The sequence below is a fragment of the Gadus chalcogrammus genome, chromosome 4 (genome assembly GCF_026213295.1).
Source record: "Gadus chalcogrammus isolate NIFS_2021 chromosome 4, NIFS_Gcha_1.0, whole genome shotgun sequence".
Lineage (NCBI taxonomy): Eukaryota > Metazoa > Chordata > Actinopteri > Gadiformes > Gadidae > Gadus > Gadus chalcogrammus.
The window spans coordinates 29,456,164-29,471,705 of NC_079415.1; the positions used below are offsets into that span (position 1 = coordinate 29,456,164).

A 15,542-nucleotide genomic window follows, 5' to 3' on the forward strand; every position below is an offset into this window, starting at 1 on the left:
GTGTGTGAGGGGAGCGTGCTCGTCTTACCCGTGGTGGAGCGGCTGGGGCTCGTCTCGCGGCTGCAGCCGTGGCTCCGCGGGCCCCGGGGCCGGGCCTTCTCCACCGGCCCCCCGCTGGAGGTGGGGGTGGCGGTGGAGATGCCCATGGTGGGCCTGGGGCCCCGGCCGTACGAGGAGCCCAGCAGCCTTCCTGGAGACCCCGAGCGACTGCCCGCTGCATACACACACACACGTTTGGTTAGACAGACTTTAACAGGGGTCCATGATAGAGGTCAAGGGTGAGCTACAGTGAGGGGGGGGGGGGGTACTCACGCTGTGATTGGGAGACCACCTTGCCCCTGCTGCGGCCCCTGGTGTCTGTGACCAACGGGCCGGTCCCCGCACTCTGCTTCCTGGTCCGCACCCGGCCTGAGAGAGCGAGAGAGAGAGAGCGAGAGCGAGAGCGAGAGCGAGAGCGAGAGCGAGAGAGAGAGAGAGAGAACGAGAACGAGAGAACGAGAGAGAACGAGAGAACGAGAGAACGAGAACGAGAGACAGACAGAACGAGAACGAGAGACAGACCGAGCGAGAGGGAGAAAGAAGATCGTACATCAAATGCCTTATAACCATATGGAAATGTAACTTTATCATAGTTTTTTTTCAAATAAATGAATTTAAAGAAATAGCAGAACATTGGCCGTGGTCTGGAACATCACTTGACTTCACATCCAGCACAAAACATCAATGCAGAGTTGCCGTAGAGATCGTTTTTTCCTTTCCCTCAGCGGTAACCAACTGTCTAATGGAACAATCAATCAATGTCTGGGGAGTTAGCCGATCAATATCAGTTTGACCCGGGCTGTCCGCTGCCCGCCTCCTCCTCCTCTCCCCCACTCCGGACCACGCCACCGTTCCGGGCGAAAGATCGCCAAACTATTTCGGGGTAGCGTGTTGTACTCTCCCAAGTTTCTGTGAAAAAGCTAATGTCGTTCGGGAATCGAACTGTTCTTTGTTTCTTTGTGTTATTGGTGATGAAACTATGTTGGCGTTTATGTTTCGAATCAATTGTTTGCTCTGACGTGTTACAAATCGTGGCCAAATCCCGTAAGAAGTCGGGGTCTTAAAGTGGCTAGCTTTGTTTTTATGATCAGTCGAGACAAAGGAATGTCATTTTAAAAAATATAACAGAACATAAAAACAAACCATGTGACTATTTCTGACGCTAAAGGGATAAACTTTTGTCTCTTAATAACTATAACTAAAAGGTGACTTAAAAATAGAGCAATCATCTACATTGCTATCTAAACTAAATTACTCCCTTCATCTTCGCCTGGGTACGCTGTACATACCACAAACAAAGTCGTAAAGCGCGTCCCTATTCCAATGCCAAAAGCATTTAATCTTCGGCTATAGATGCACAAGTTTAACTGTACGTTCTCGGCGAGAAAGAAAAAACTTGAATTTGAGCAAAGCCATTTTATGAGGAGCATCGCCCAAGGGCGACCTCGAGGTTCCCAACCTTGGTTTGATCACTTTTAAGTCAACATATGCATGCGTTTAAATCACATGTTTGGTGCCCTGAAGGCGTGGTCGTTGACAGTGGCTATAAATGAGCAGAGCTGGTGTTTTGAATCACGCAACGTGAAGACACAAGCGCTCCTGGGACAAGGTAGTCCTGGGCCAGGCCTGGGGGAACGGGGAACACCGTTTCATCTCCCACTGGGATTTAGAAGGGGAAGATCTGTCTATTTTCTATTTTTACCACTGAGTCTATATGTGGTAATATGTACAGAGCAGGGCCGTGTCCAGATGGGGGAATGGAGTGACACGTGCCCCCTCTATAATATTATAGGATTTGACCTTGATCAGTCGATCCAAAATCAAACAGAAAACGGTTTCGTTTTAGCGACCCAATGCTATGCTATGCTATAAGTTTTCTATTGTGCAACATTTGATGGTCCTAGTTTGGGGGCCTGACCGCTGTGGGTCAGGTTCTGTGGCACTCTGGGGCCGGCCCTGCTGCCCTCATCTGGACGTTGATCACACTGAAACCAGTTAAACCTGGTTTCAGTGTGAAACCAGATTTAACTGGTTTGTTGTTGAATACAAAGAATGAAGAGATGGATACACCATGCGGCGACCGTGTCCATGCAGACTCGATATAACATGTGACCGACACGTGTAAACTGACTTGGAATAACAGACACACAAACACACACACACACACACACAGACCCACTTAGGACCTGGGAGAGGACACCCCCCCCCCCCCTGCATTAGAAGGACACACAACACAACGCAGCCCAGCTTACCCGCCTCCACCTTAGGAGACCACGAGTCATCTGAGAGGCGGGGTGGGGCAGGGGGGGGGTGGGTTGGAAGAGATACAGGTGGTTAAGGGGTTAAGGGGTCAGAGGTCAGGCGCCATGGAGGCGACCCCTAGTGCGTTGCCGAGGGTTAATGCATGTGTTAATACATGTGTTAATACATGTGTTAATGCATGTGTTAACGCATGTGTTAAATCATGTGTTAATGCATGTGTTAATACATGTGTTATTACATGTGTTAATGCATGTGTTAATACATGTGTTCATACGTGTATTGTTGCGTGTGTTAATGTAAGTGAACATCATCAGTGGTATGAATAATAATCCACCTTAAAACAACAACAATTCCTGTGTCCTCAACGGGGCCTCCCATTGGCTAGAGCCCAGCCGGCAGAGGTGTGTGTGTGTGTGTGTGTGTGTGTGTGTGTGTGTGTGTGTGTGTGTGTGTGTGTGTGTGTGTGTGTGTGTGTGTGTGTGTGTGTGTGTGTGTGTGTGTGTGTGTGTGTGTGTGTGTGTGTGTGTGTGTGTGTGTGTGTGTGTGTGTGTGTGTGTGTGTGTGTGTGTGTGTGTGCGCTCACCTAGCGAGGCGTAGGACCCCGGCGGCAGGGCGGAGGCGGAGCTAAACGGGGCGGCGGAGGGGGCGGCGGCCAGGCGCGTCCTGGCCGTGGCCGTGGCCGTGGCGTTGACGTCCACGTCGCTACGGGAACGCTGCAGGGAGGCGGGGGCGGCGGCGTGGGGGGGGCGGGAGGCCTGGCCGGGTTTGGCTGACGGGACAAAGATACAAACGGCTTTAGAAGAGAGAGAGAGAGAGAAGTAATGTACGCACTTAACGTATGTCGTATCTAGCTATAGCACTTTAGCTATGTGGCGTCTTATCCTAGCTACCTTTGTTGTATGGGTTAGTGAAGGGATTGTTAATGCTTTGCAATTGGTTCTATGAACATCCTCACTTACATTAAGCGTCTGCTAAATTGTCTCTCTGTGGGGCATCTGGTGAGGGCATGTTGCAGTGGCGTTTGTTTATGCAGAGTTACTTAATGTTTATACGTAGATGGTTATTTGATAGATATAGATAGTGTCTGTGTGGGTAGTTATAGGTACCTCTGGTCCCGCTGCTGCCCACAGAGCTCTTCACGGTGAGAGGCCGACTGGGGACACAAAGCACACAGTCAGATACACAGCTTAGTGATACATATATACATACACACCGTAAATAATACACACACGCACACACACTTTTTTCCAATTGCAGGCCATTCTCCGATTCTTATTTGGGTTTAAGAATCGCTGTTCATGATGAATCGGCTTGTCTCGTTGGGAAGCACACAAATACTCAGAGTTTATAAACACATTCACTATCCATTGTGCACATCAGTACAGCCTTCATGGACGTAAAAAAAACTGTGAATGCCATACGAATACTTCTGCAAAAGTTGTCATCGCAAAGACCAAAGTGCTATTGATTACATTCGTGGCAGGTGCACTCACAAGAAATGCTCTCAGGCAGATTTGGAACAAAAAGTTGATTTCAACCAATGATATTGGTAACAGAGTATTCACTGAGGCCAGAAAAGTCTTTAAGAGGGTTTCATCAGCCAGACCGCTAGTGTCCTTTAAGGTCTGAGATAAGTCCCAGATCCATCAGATCCACGTCCCTGCATCAGTCTGGCTCCAGGCTGATGTGACACAGAAAGATCAGCTCTCTGGCTCGGATAGAGTGACATGATGGGGCTACGATCATTCAGCTGTCAATACCAGGCCTCACATTAGAGAGAGTGAGTGTGAAGGGGAGAGAGATCGAAAGCGAGAGAGACAGAGACAGACAGAGGGTTGTCTGTCTGTCTCTCTCAGACAGAAAGACAACCAGATGGGATGGGAGTGCACCACCATCAAAACCAACGGTGGGAGAACCAAAGAGCAATGCAGGAAAAAAGGTTTGAACTTAATTGAATAAAAGCTGGTAAGATTTGTAGCACAGAGGGACACACACACTCACACACACTCTTTTAATTTCTATTGCATTTTCCTTCCCTGAAAATCCATCACCGACCCAAAACGAAAAAAAGAAAACCTGTAATCCTTGCAGTCCCCGTAGAGACGGCGACCATGGTAACGAGGGCGGGGGGGGGGGCCTTACTTGAGACTCTCCTGTGAGGAGGAGGACGAGCGGTCCGAGGCCGGCAGTGAGGCCTGGCTGTCGCCGCTCTTCAGGTGGGCCTGCAGGGCCTTCTGATAGGACGACTCCAGGCCCTGGAACAGAAGCTCCGCCTCCTGGCTGAAGTGGCCGTGGTAGCTCCAGTAGCACCTGTAGACGGCGAGCCACAGGGCGCACAAAGAGGCACCCAGTCAGTCAGGGACCAATCGCACTGAAGGGTCCAATGAAACATGGAACCGCAAACGATAAACAAAAATAAAAGACGGAATTTATTTAGGATTGGATTTTTTTTCTTTTTGCGTTGATTGAACCAGACGTTAACATACGGTTGTTGCATGAAAATAGCTTTCTGAAGATACATGGTGTTCTACTGTGATAAGCATGGACTGAAAACCTCGGATGCATTAAGCTGTCCGGACCGGTGTCAGTATCGACCGCTGGAACACAGAGAGAGCAGACCAGGTCAACAAGGTAGCTCATGAATACGCAGATAATGATCGCTAATGATGATCGTTTCTCTACGGGAACGGCCCGCCTACTTCTGAAGGAGCGATGAAGCCCACTGCGGGGGCCAGACCGTGGTGTGACGTCAAACCGCAAGGTGACTTCACACACCTGGCACCACTTCCTGATCCATTAACAAACAGTGCGACCTTGGTGCCGTCCCAATAGAAATGAATGGAAATAGATTTTGTTATCGCATGAGCTTGAAACCCCTCAGAGTGCTCTGTGAGGGTGTTTGCAGAGTCATGCCACCGGAGGGTATTGTGGATATATTATTGATAGCGCAGTTAGAGTGACCTCTAAACACCCCCGAAGTCACAGTGTACGTACTCTTCTGATACTTCGTTCATACGCGGTTTTATACAGGATGTTATCATACGTCAGGGAAGCTGCCTTGTAGGTGTTTTGGGGGAAGATGCCAGCAACCTCTGAAATCTGCCACATTGCAACTTCCAATCAATAATCAATAATTCTTAAGAAATATGTAATTCGTCCCATCACATCGTAGGAATCCTAGAGGCTCCAATAATATCGTGGCCATGTCAGGGTCACCGACGTAAGAGTCGCTCTGAAAGACGTTTTGTTGTCGTCTCCAAGTCATCCCCACATTCCTTATTTCTGATTGGCCGACTTACTTCCTGGCCACAGAGCGGGCCTCGGAGTCTGCGTCGTGAACCCCTTTCTTGATGGTATCCATGACAACGGCTGCATGTCTGCGGGACAGAAATAAACACACAGACACACAAACTTATTGGGGTCAAATCCAATCTCTGGAGTTGGTGTTACCACAGCAGTGTTCATGAACAGAGTGGGTATTGTAAGCACACAAAACCTTTCTTTGTGCTGCCTCTGTGTTGCACATGTTGAGCAAATGTTAGGCACTGGCGGCAATATATCCGCCATATCCGCTAATACAACTTCTTTTAAGTTTGATTCTAGATTGATCAGCTGATCAGAAAAAGTAACCGTCCCCATATTTGGTGTTTGATCAATCTCAACAGAAGCCATGGAGGCAGAGACGAAAGCGTGATGGATTTGCGAAAGATAGGAGTCGTACCCCCGCTCCTCGACATCAATATTTCCTTTGGATGCGTGCCACGTTCGTTCCCGCTAAAGACATGTTTTTGATTGCGAGATTGCAATTATCTTTTGCGAGCGTTGCGGCTTTAATAATCAGGACTGGGTTGTTGGGGAATAGAATTGGAATATGCATTGTGCTGTGTTAGCAAAAATCATAGCACACTATTCCTACCACACAGTTAACGACCTAAACAGTAAAATGTATCTTCTAGCTGTGTGGTCCCTCACATTTTCTAAATTAATTAAATCCTCTAGTCTAGTGTGTGTGCCAGGAATAAGAGCAACGTCTACACACAGCTAATGAACAACCCTCCGGTCGGGAGGTCTGCATGCATCCCTGAGCACACTTTGTCTACGCCCACACACACACACACACACACACACACACACACACACACACACACACACACACACACACACACACACACACACACACACACACACACACACACACACACACACACACACATACACACACAGGAGGGCTAAATCGATAGCTGGGATGAAGCGGAGAGTTCCCCTGATGACAGGAGGGCGCGTCGGGTTTCAGACGAGAGGCAGGAGGGACAGGAAGCCGACCGCCCAGACACACAATGAGAGCCCGGCCCATCTTCCCCGGGCATCGCCATGGAAACTGCTGAGCTAGGGTCTGGGCGGGTTTCCCGTCGGCCTGCTCAGCGAGCGTAGCGTTCATTGATGTTTTAGTGGCGATGCGTCTCATCAAGGTTCAGGCCGTGATAATTAAGGGACTTGTCTTATTGTTCTTTTGGGGGATAGGCCTAGGGGTCGTGGTTATACACGGCCTGTGATGCCCTTTGAGACGGTAACTGGGATGAAGGGCTATTCAAATAGACTGGACATGGTCCCGTCGGCCATTAATGCTCAGAAAACAAATAAGCTTGTTTATCTTCCCAGTGACACGATTAAAGAGACAGTAGCAATAGCATGCTGCTCCCCTTATCAGCCACCCGAAGAGCCCTGCTGCCCTTGCTGACGTCTTCAATAAAACCCTCGCCGTTTCTTTGTTTACAGGATGAGACTCCAAAAAAGTGATAGCTTTTAGCTAAGAAACTCATCCAGGTAAAAAATGGTTTGAAAAGTTATTAGTTCAAAACAAATCCATTCACGTAAGAGTTGAGACTCTCATCTTCTATAGTTCTGAATCTCTTCAAAATTTCCCCCAAAACATTTTTTTGACTTTGCGTGTTTACGTTATTAACAGTTGATGTAACTTTTCAAATCGTGAATCAGTTCTGAATCAAACCATGATTCAGACCATCAAAATCGAATCGCCAGATTGCTAAAGGTTCACGCACCATATATATATATACATAGGATCATACATCTAATACATATACATATGTATCCATACACATAATAAAGTACTGTTTCTCACCTCTCCAAGGAGCTGCTCTGCCAATCCTGCAACATGATGTCCAGGAACTCAAAGCACTTCCTGTGAACAAACACAACACCGATCAGCGAGTGGGACCATCGCCATGGTCACGACCACACCCCTCGCCTCCGCCTATAAACCCCAGGAGGTCTGACGGACGCCTCACCTCCGGATGGCCACGGTCTTGCACACGCAGTGGGCGCAGATGACGGGGATCAGGCGTGGGAAGTGGGTGTGCTGCGGGGAACACACGGCAGTCAGCAGGCGTACTAGCCGATCATGATCAGGGGAATAATACCGATCATGCACTTAACACTATCACATCTGTAGTAGTACTATCAGTAGTACTTGCTGCTAGATGGACACTACACTATGTTTCCTCTGTTTTGTCAGCAAATTGCAAATAGGAGATTCATTTGGAATGAAGTTCTCAGTTACTTTTTTACATTACACAAAGTTATTCTCCACCTACCCATAGTCAAATAGGAAGAATGGGGCTCGATTCAATCAAGTTTGCAGTTTCACCAAGCACCAAGATGCTTTTTTTTTGTCATTAGATTCACTTAAAAAAAAACAAGAGACACCGAAACGGACCCTTTGAACCCCTCCTTCACCAACAAGCTAGTCAATCTCATCTTCTTCCATTGAATTTGGCTAACTCGGTCAAATGCTAACTTGGTTCCAATCGAGCATGCTTCTCGCTGGACTATGGGCAGCGTGAGTAGCGGCACGTCGCTCACTTTGAGGATGATGCGGACGGCGGCCACCCCGGAGGTGGCCATGATCTTGGCGCTGTTGGGGAGGAGGTTCAGCAGCACGGGTATGGTGGCCTCGGCCGCGTGGTCGAACCCGCTGCCCAGCAGCAAGGACAGGTGGCTGCAAGATCGACAGGAGCGTTTAGAAGGGACACACGGCACACTGATAAACTATTGTCGGATACACTAGGTTAAGATGACATGACGGAAGATGAACTAGGCTTGACTCGCATCAGCTGAACTAAACTAAGATTAAATAACCGAAGACAACATAGGCTTATCTAAGATCAGATGCTAGCACAGATAAATCTAATAAATTCAAAACTAAGATAATAAAAAAAAGATGTATATATTTGCTAATTCAATCCCAAAGCAGGAAACACACCTTTAGAACTTGGATATCTTTCATTATATTGTTAACAGTGTGTGTGTGTGTGTGTGTGTGTGTGTGTGTGTGTGTGTGTGTGTGTGTGTGTGTGTGTGTGTGTGTGTGTGTGTGTGTGTGTGTGTGTGTGTGTGTGTGTGCGCGTGCTTGTTTGTGCGTGCAAGAGTGCTGCGAGAGAGCGTGCACATGTGTGTGTTTTTGTGTCTGTGTGTGTCCCTGTGTGCTTCTGCGTGCCACATGTGTGTGCGTGTGTCTGTCCGTGCGTGCGCCCTCACCCCAGCGTGATGCAGGCCTCCCTCACCACCTGCGAGCGCAGGTCCTTGGCCGACAGCTTGAACGCCGCCTCCATGAGCCGCAGCTGCTGGGGGAAGCCGTCGTAGTCCACCGCGCCGGCCAGCAGCAGCGAGCGCACCTTCCTCAGCTGGGGGGGACCAGGGGGCGGGGCAACGGGGGGGAGAAGGGGCGGAGCAAAAGGGGGGAGGGGCGAGGGCTTAGAATGGATCCTTTTCACAGAGGCGTCGTCGTAGGACACACACACACACACACAGGTGTCGCCCATAAGACTGATTGTTGGTCCGCTTTGGGCACGGCTAGCAGGCTTAACTTCACTAGTCAAGTCTAAATTAGGGCTAGGTTAGCATGCTAGCTGTACCTGTAAGTATAATATAGTGTTTGGGCTTCACAGTTTAGTAGGTGGGCTAGGTCAGCATCTTAGCTGTAGCTTTACGTATAGTATAGTGTTTGGGCGTTACAGTGTAGTAGGTGGGCTAAGATAGCATGTAAGCTGTAGCTGTCCGTATAGCATGGTGTTTTAGCTTTACAGTATAGTGGGAGGGCTAGTTTAGCATGTTGGCTGTAGCTGTACGTATAGCATAGTGTCTGGGCTTTACAGTGTAGTAGTTGGGCTAGGTCAGCATGTTAGCTGTAACTGTAACTATAGTACAGTGTCTGGGCCGGGCGTTAGCATGTCAGCATGTTAGCCGGGCGTTAGCTTACGGCGGCGACGCGTAGCTCCCAGTCTCGCTTGTCGTCCGACAGCACGTCCCGGATCTTGGTCATGGCCTCCTCCATCTCTCTGTTGGAGTGGAGCTGAGGACACACACAAACGCAGGATGTTCAGGATATCAGATGGATTTGCAATCCTATCACCAACCAGTTCTGAATGTTATGCTTGCTGTGCTAAATAACAACAAGTTGATTCATCAAAAACAGCACTCAACACTGTTAAACCAGAATAAGAATCTGAGAATAGCCTGCAATTGAAAAAGTGTCTGTGAGCATGTTTGTGACTGTTTGCCATTGTGACTGGGTGTGTGTGGGTGTGAATCTGTGTGTCTGTGTGTGTGACTGTGTGTGTGACTGTGTGTACCTGCACGGTGGGAACATCTTCAAAGGCTCGGAGGAAGTCTTCCTCGTCCACGGCCCCAGCACTGGCCGCATCTTTCCCTGAAGAGACAATCAGAAAAGACTTCAGTGTAGCGAATACTAGCGTGCGGCGGCGGCTAGTCGAGCAGCGGCTAGCTCGGTAGCCGCTAACGGCGGAGCGACGGGTAAGCGTCTGACCTGCGGACTTGGCGCTGGAGCCCGAGCTAGGCTTCCGGAAGGAGCCCATGCTCACCGCCTTCCTCCCGGACGCGGACACGGGCTTGGAAGACGAGGTGGAGCGTCCCCCGTCCACAGAGTCATCCTCATCGAAGTTCTTATCTGGAGGGAGGGAGGAAGGAAGGAAGGAAGGAAGGAAGGGACGGCGTGAGTGAGGAGGTGGTGAGGAAGGAGGAGAGGAGACAGGGCCCTAGTCAGAGGCCGGACAATCGGAGCTTTGATCGCCATTGCTTGACGACGGGCCAGGAACGCCGCGAATGTCGACGATGGCGTGGTTCTGCACGCCCACTCAGGGCTAAATCAACGGCAGCGGGTCTGTTGAAAGGCTCTCGGTCATTTCTGGGGAAGAAGTAGAAGCTGTGTTGCGTTCTTGGCAACAGCCACAGGTTTGATTTACCGCCATCATATAAACTGAGGCTTTGAGGTATTAGCGGGTCTGAGGAGATGCCTTTGGCACCGATTTAAGATAATGGGAAATAAGATCTGGCTCTGGAGGGTTGTGTTGTGTGTAATGTGTGCGTTACGAGTGGGTAATTGTTCGCGTGGCGGCGAGGGGACAGATTTCAGTCAGCCCGTTGCGCTGCGCTGAACCACGTGCTGATTGTCATTTAAAAGCCGTTACCTTGGAGATGGTACAGTCCTTTGAGACAATGGGTCTCAAAGGCAATATGTGGCCATTGGACACGCGTGAAGGGATCAAGGAAAAGCCAGCTCCCATATTTTAGTGGTTACATGGCCTGGATTCCCTCTCAAGGCATCTTACCATGCGAGGGAATACACAGAGGGAACCCTTCCCAAAATAATAATAAGCATTATAACATTTAGCATAAAAACGCAGCATATGTTGCAGTGTCCCCAGGTACAATCAGAGTTCACACAACTGTACTATGTAACATACTAACAGAACCATCCCTATCTGGTCCTGATGCTAGCACAGAGCTAACACCAGGACTATCACTACCTGGTCCTGATGCTAGCACAGAGCTAACACCAGGACTATCACTACCTGGTCCTGATGCTAGCACAGAGCTAACACCAGGACTATCACTACCTGGTCCTGATGCTAGCACAGAGCTAACGCCAGGACTATCACTACCTGGTCCTGATGCTAGCACAGAGCTAACCCCAGGACTATCACTACCTGGTCCTGATGCTAGCACAGAGCTAACGCCAGGACTATCTCAACCTGGTCCTGATGCTAGCACAGAGCTAACACCAGGACTATCACTATCTGGTCCTGATGCTAGCACAGAGCTAACGCCAGGACTATCACTATCTGGTCCTGATGCATTGTGGGTCTGTGGCTACCAGCACACAAAGACACAAAGTTAAAGGTGGATCATTCAAACATAAATAATATAGAAATCCCCCTGGAGCCCACGGGCAAAGAGCCCAATGGATGTGTGGTGGCCTGGCTGTTGTTTTGTTTAAGACAACTCAAAGGGACATGGCAGCGGCACAGCAATGACAGCTGAGCACAGATTCTATTGTGGGTGGACGCCACCAGTTAGCCTCATGTAGTTGACATTGACACTAACACTGACTCCATGGGTCCCTTTTCCATTGAGGACTAGCTTTAAGGCTCTCTGTAAGGAAGGACACTAGTAGAAATGGTTGGCCAAAAGGGTGGATTCTGAAGCCTGTCCCCCCCTCACCCTTGCTCCAACTCATGGAGGAAACGCATGTGAAAGTGGCTCGTGCAGGGGGGGGGGGGGGAGAAAGAGATAACCAGACACCAGATTAACCCCCTCCCCCCCTCTCTTCCCCCTCCCTCACCCCACCCTGGAGGAATCTACCAGTCCAGCCCTTCAATCCTCATGAATTATTAAAGGGGTATATTAAGCACACACACACAATAACATGATGACATTAACATGCAGGATCACACAGCAGTCACACAGAGGCAGACAAGGCAAGAGTCTCTCCCTCTCTCCTATACTGTCGCTACAGCCTTGTGTGTTACACAGGCTCAGTTTAGTGATGGGGACTTGGCTGTCAGTCCCACGACTGAAAGGAAAACAAAATAAAACTCGGGTAAGTTAAATAAGTGATCGGGTATGCTTCAGCCTGAATGCCCATAGAGGCACAACCTCACACGCTCCCACAAGATACTGCTGGGGTTTCTGGAACATACCGCGAGCCATCCACTGACAGGACATTCCACCACGCCCACAGAACCCGCCAGCGGTCATCATGACAACAACGACGACAAGCGATACCAAAGCAGAACCCATTCACAAACAAACCAAACCGGCGTCACATGCCGTGTCCCCCAGCCGAATTGCAAAAAGGACAACAAAAGCAATAGACCACCACCACCACCCCCACCACCACCAGCCCCACCCCCGACCCAGCTGCAAATGTGATTCCCCGGCGCAACGACATAAACGTGACAACAGAGCTAGCATTCTGCTGCGCGACTCCCGACCGCGGACAAACAAAACAAGCCGTCTTGCAGCTCCTCCCGCTAGCGCTGACACAGCCCATTTCCTGGACGCCGGCGTGCTTCAGCTGACCTCACCCGTGCACAGCCTCCTGTGCACTGGGAAGGCGGGGCGGTCTCTCCTGAAGCAAGGCATCGCACCGGCGATGGTGTCAACCCTCCCCTCCCCCCCCACACACAGACACCGGCATGTGCATGCGTCTCTCTCCCTCTCGCTCTCTAAAATGCAGAAGGCTGTAACAGTGTTTGATAAGCATGCAGCTCATCGCTGACTACCGACCGCGATCCCACGCCTCTCTCTCGCCCCTCTTCCTCTCTCCCCCCCCCCCCCCCCCCCCCCTTCCCCCGCCAAGCGTCCATGCGTCTCCCCCATGCACCCCCCCCCCCCCCCCCCACCCACCCCCACCCCACATCATCCAGCAGCTTACAGGAGCAGATGCGCCGACAAACCAGCTTCTTCAGCATGCTGGCGGAGAGACAGGCAGACAGCCAGCCAGCCAGCCAGCCAGCCAGCCAGCCGGGCGGACAAGCAGACAAGACAGAACACAGAGACACACACACACACACAGACAGACAGACAGACACAGGACAGACTGTTTCTCCAGGTGCTATTCCTCCGGTCCTCACATCGTCGCACGATGCTGCCAGCCAGCCCCACGCTCTCTCTCTCTCTCCCTCTCGCTCTCTCTCTCGCCCTCTCTATAGACTGAGGGGAGGAGGAGAGAGTGCGAGGAGAGGAGGAGACGGAAGGGAAGCAATGGCAGGGGGGGGAGGCAGAGGATGGGGGCGCGGAGCTGCCCCTCCCCCGGTGAAGTGAGCCACATGTCACAGACTGTGTGTGTGTGTGTGTGTGTGCATGGCCTATGGACACCGCCCCATCTTTCACACATGTGAGCACACACACACACATGTTTGTTTAGTGTGATTGATAGGGCAAGGAGTTCTAGCCCTTCTATCATTTTATCTGATGGGGGGGGGGGGATTCACTGTGTGGCCTTGGTGTCATCATGACTCGACAACAAGGGAAGAGCCAGATGGTGGGGGGGGGGGGGGGGGGAAGAGAGGGAGAGAGAGAGAGAGAGAGAGAGAGAGAGAGAGAGAGAGAGAGAGAGAGAGAGAGAGAGAGAGAGAGAGAGAGAGAGAGAGAGAGAGAGAGAGAGAGAGAGAGAGAGAGAGAGAGAGAGAGAGAGAGAGAGAAAGATTGCTTTAAGCATCAATGCAGAGTCAGCCTTCAACAATTCCCCCAGGCGTTGCTCCCACACAGAAACCAGTAACAATGCCGATCATTTCAGCTAACTCGGAAACTTCCCCACGGGTCAACAATTGTTTCCAAATGTATTGATGTGGAATTGGACCCGCAAGTCAAAGGAAAAAAATCATGTGACCAAAACATCAGGATTCTGTTCCCTGAGGGGCGCCACCATTTTGTAATGTTGCCCGAAATGTGCGTGACCATATCTGGTTTCCCTATATAGTGCACTACTCAATACTTATAATGCACAGCAGAAGAAGTGTACAGCTAATGCACACTTAATCCCATGATGCATTGCGTCATTGGTTAGCAATGCATTGCTATAAATAAATATTAAGGCTGTTAAGCCATTTGAGACTGTTATGGTGATTAAGGGCTACACAAATAAAATTGAATTGAATTTCATTTAATGGGATTAATCCAATAGAGATGGACCTTTACGGGTTTATTTGGCTAATGAGCTGTCACACAGAACATCTTGCACGTGTTGCCTTGTTTCTGAGACGGTGATTGTTGCCTAGTTAGTCTTCTACCTAGTGTTCACTATGTAGTGAACAGGGAATGAGGGAACAAGTGGGCCAATTACAACATAGCCTCAGGGAAGTAAGGCACCCGCTGTTGCAATGACCTCCTTCGACCACCAGAGGGGGCTCTGCTGGCACGTAACTACGGCAGTGACCGAAAACTCAAAATCCACCCACAGGGACTTCCAGAGAAAATAGATACATCAAACTGGTTATGCAATCGCTCATTCTGATTGGTTCAAATGAGTGCCAGGTGATTTCACTCCCCGCACTGAAAAGCTCTAAGGTTTAAATCCCAGGCATAATGAGGACAAGCAATTGGATGTGAATCCAGCAGGTTCAGCACCTGTTCCCTTACGCCCCTCGGCGGAACGGTGGCCTGATGGAGTCTGACAGGTTGTCCTCCGGGCTAACGCTCACAATGTGACATGCTGGAGCCTCGGAATGCAACGGCTCACAACCACAGGGTGGGTGGAGAGAGAGAGAGAGAGAGAGAGAGAGAGAGAGAGAGAGAGAGAGAGAGAGAGAGAGAGAGAGAGAGAGAGAGAGAGAGAGAGAGAGAGAGAGAGAGAGAGAGAGAGAGAGAGAGATGAAAACCGTCGAGATTTCAAAACGGATATGCAAATTCCAACGAATCGAGAATGTCTGATGATGAACAACAACAACCGCCTACAACAACGATGACAGCCACCACGAATATCTCAACCCTTCCGCATTTCACAGCGGTGATGTAGGCAAGCTCTGTGACCCTGACACAGAGGTGTCATCACAGGACACATAACACTAGTTATGGCTCTCTGTCCCAGGGCTAGCAGACCTATCGTCATTAGCTCAGCCCCCGTTTACACGCAGGGAAAACGCAGATATTTCCACGCGGTTTGCCCTCTCATTTACACGAAAACACAGTTTATCACAGAAAACAATCATTTCTAAAAACTCCGGCCAAAGTGGAGTTTTCTGAAAACGCCGGTCATGTGTTGGCGTGTCAACGGGGGGAAACTGGGTTTTAGGTTCTGAAGCGTCACATTATGCGCCAGGAAATGCTTAACGTCATATGAGCACCCAATGTTTACAGTTTGTTTGTTACAGGAAGACGCTTGTGTTATTCGTTGTTGTTGATTCGGAGGATTCTGATTGGCT

At 49.9% G+C, this 15,542-nt stretch overlaps 1 protein-coding gene across 5 annotated transcripts in view; it reads right to left on the minus strand.

Annotated features, from left to right (window-relative positions):
• Positions 1 to 15,542, minus strand: part of LOC130380386 (CLIP-associating protein 1-B-like) — a 51,907-nt gene that overhangs the window by 22,009 nt on the left and 14,356 nt on the right. For all 5 annotated transcript variants that reach the window (XM_056587568.1, XM_056587567.1, XM_056587571.1 and 2 more), the window contains 13 exons: positions 10,145 to 10,285; positions 9,951 to 10,027; positions 9,578 to 9,670; positions 8,857 to 9,002; positions 8,182 to 8,317; positions 7,608 to 7,678; positions 7,442 to 7,501; positions 5,601 to 5,678; positions 4,444 to 4,611; positions 3,408 to 3,454; positions 2,885 to 3,070; positions 313 to 408; positions 29 to 214 (listed from right to left, as the gene is read on the minus strand). In XM_056587568.1, coding sequence (XP_056443543.1) covers positions 29 to 214; positions 313 to 408; positions 2,885 to 3,070; positions 3,408 to 3,454; positions 4,444 to 4,611; positions 5,601 to 5,678; positions 7,442 to 7,501; positions 7,608 to 7,678; positions 8,182 to 8,317; positions 8,857 to 9,002; positions 9,578 to 9,670; positions 9,951 to 10,027; positions 10,145 to 10,285 — 1,485 coding nt within the window. The remainder of the gene's footprint in view (positions 1 to 28; positions 215 to 312; positions 409 to 2,884; positions 3,071 to 3,407; positions 3,455 to 4,443; positions 4,612 to 5,600; positions 5,679 to 7,441; positions 7,502 to 7,607; positions 7,679 to 8,181; positions 8,318 to 8,856; positions 9,003 to 9,577; positions 9,671 to 9,950; positions 10,028 to 10,144; positions 10,286 to 15,542) is intronic.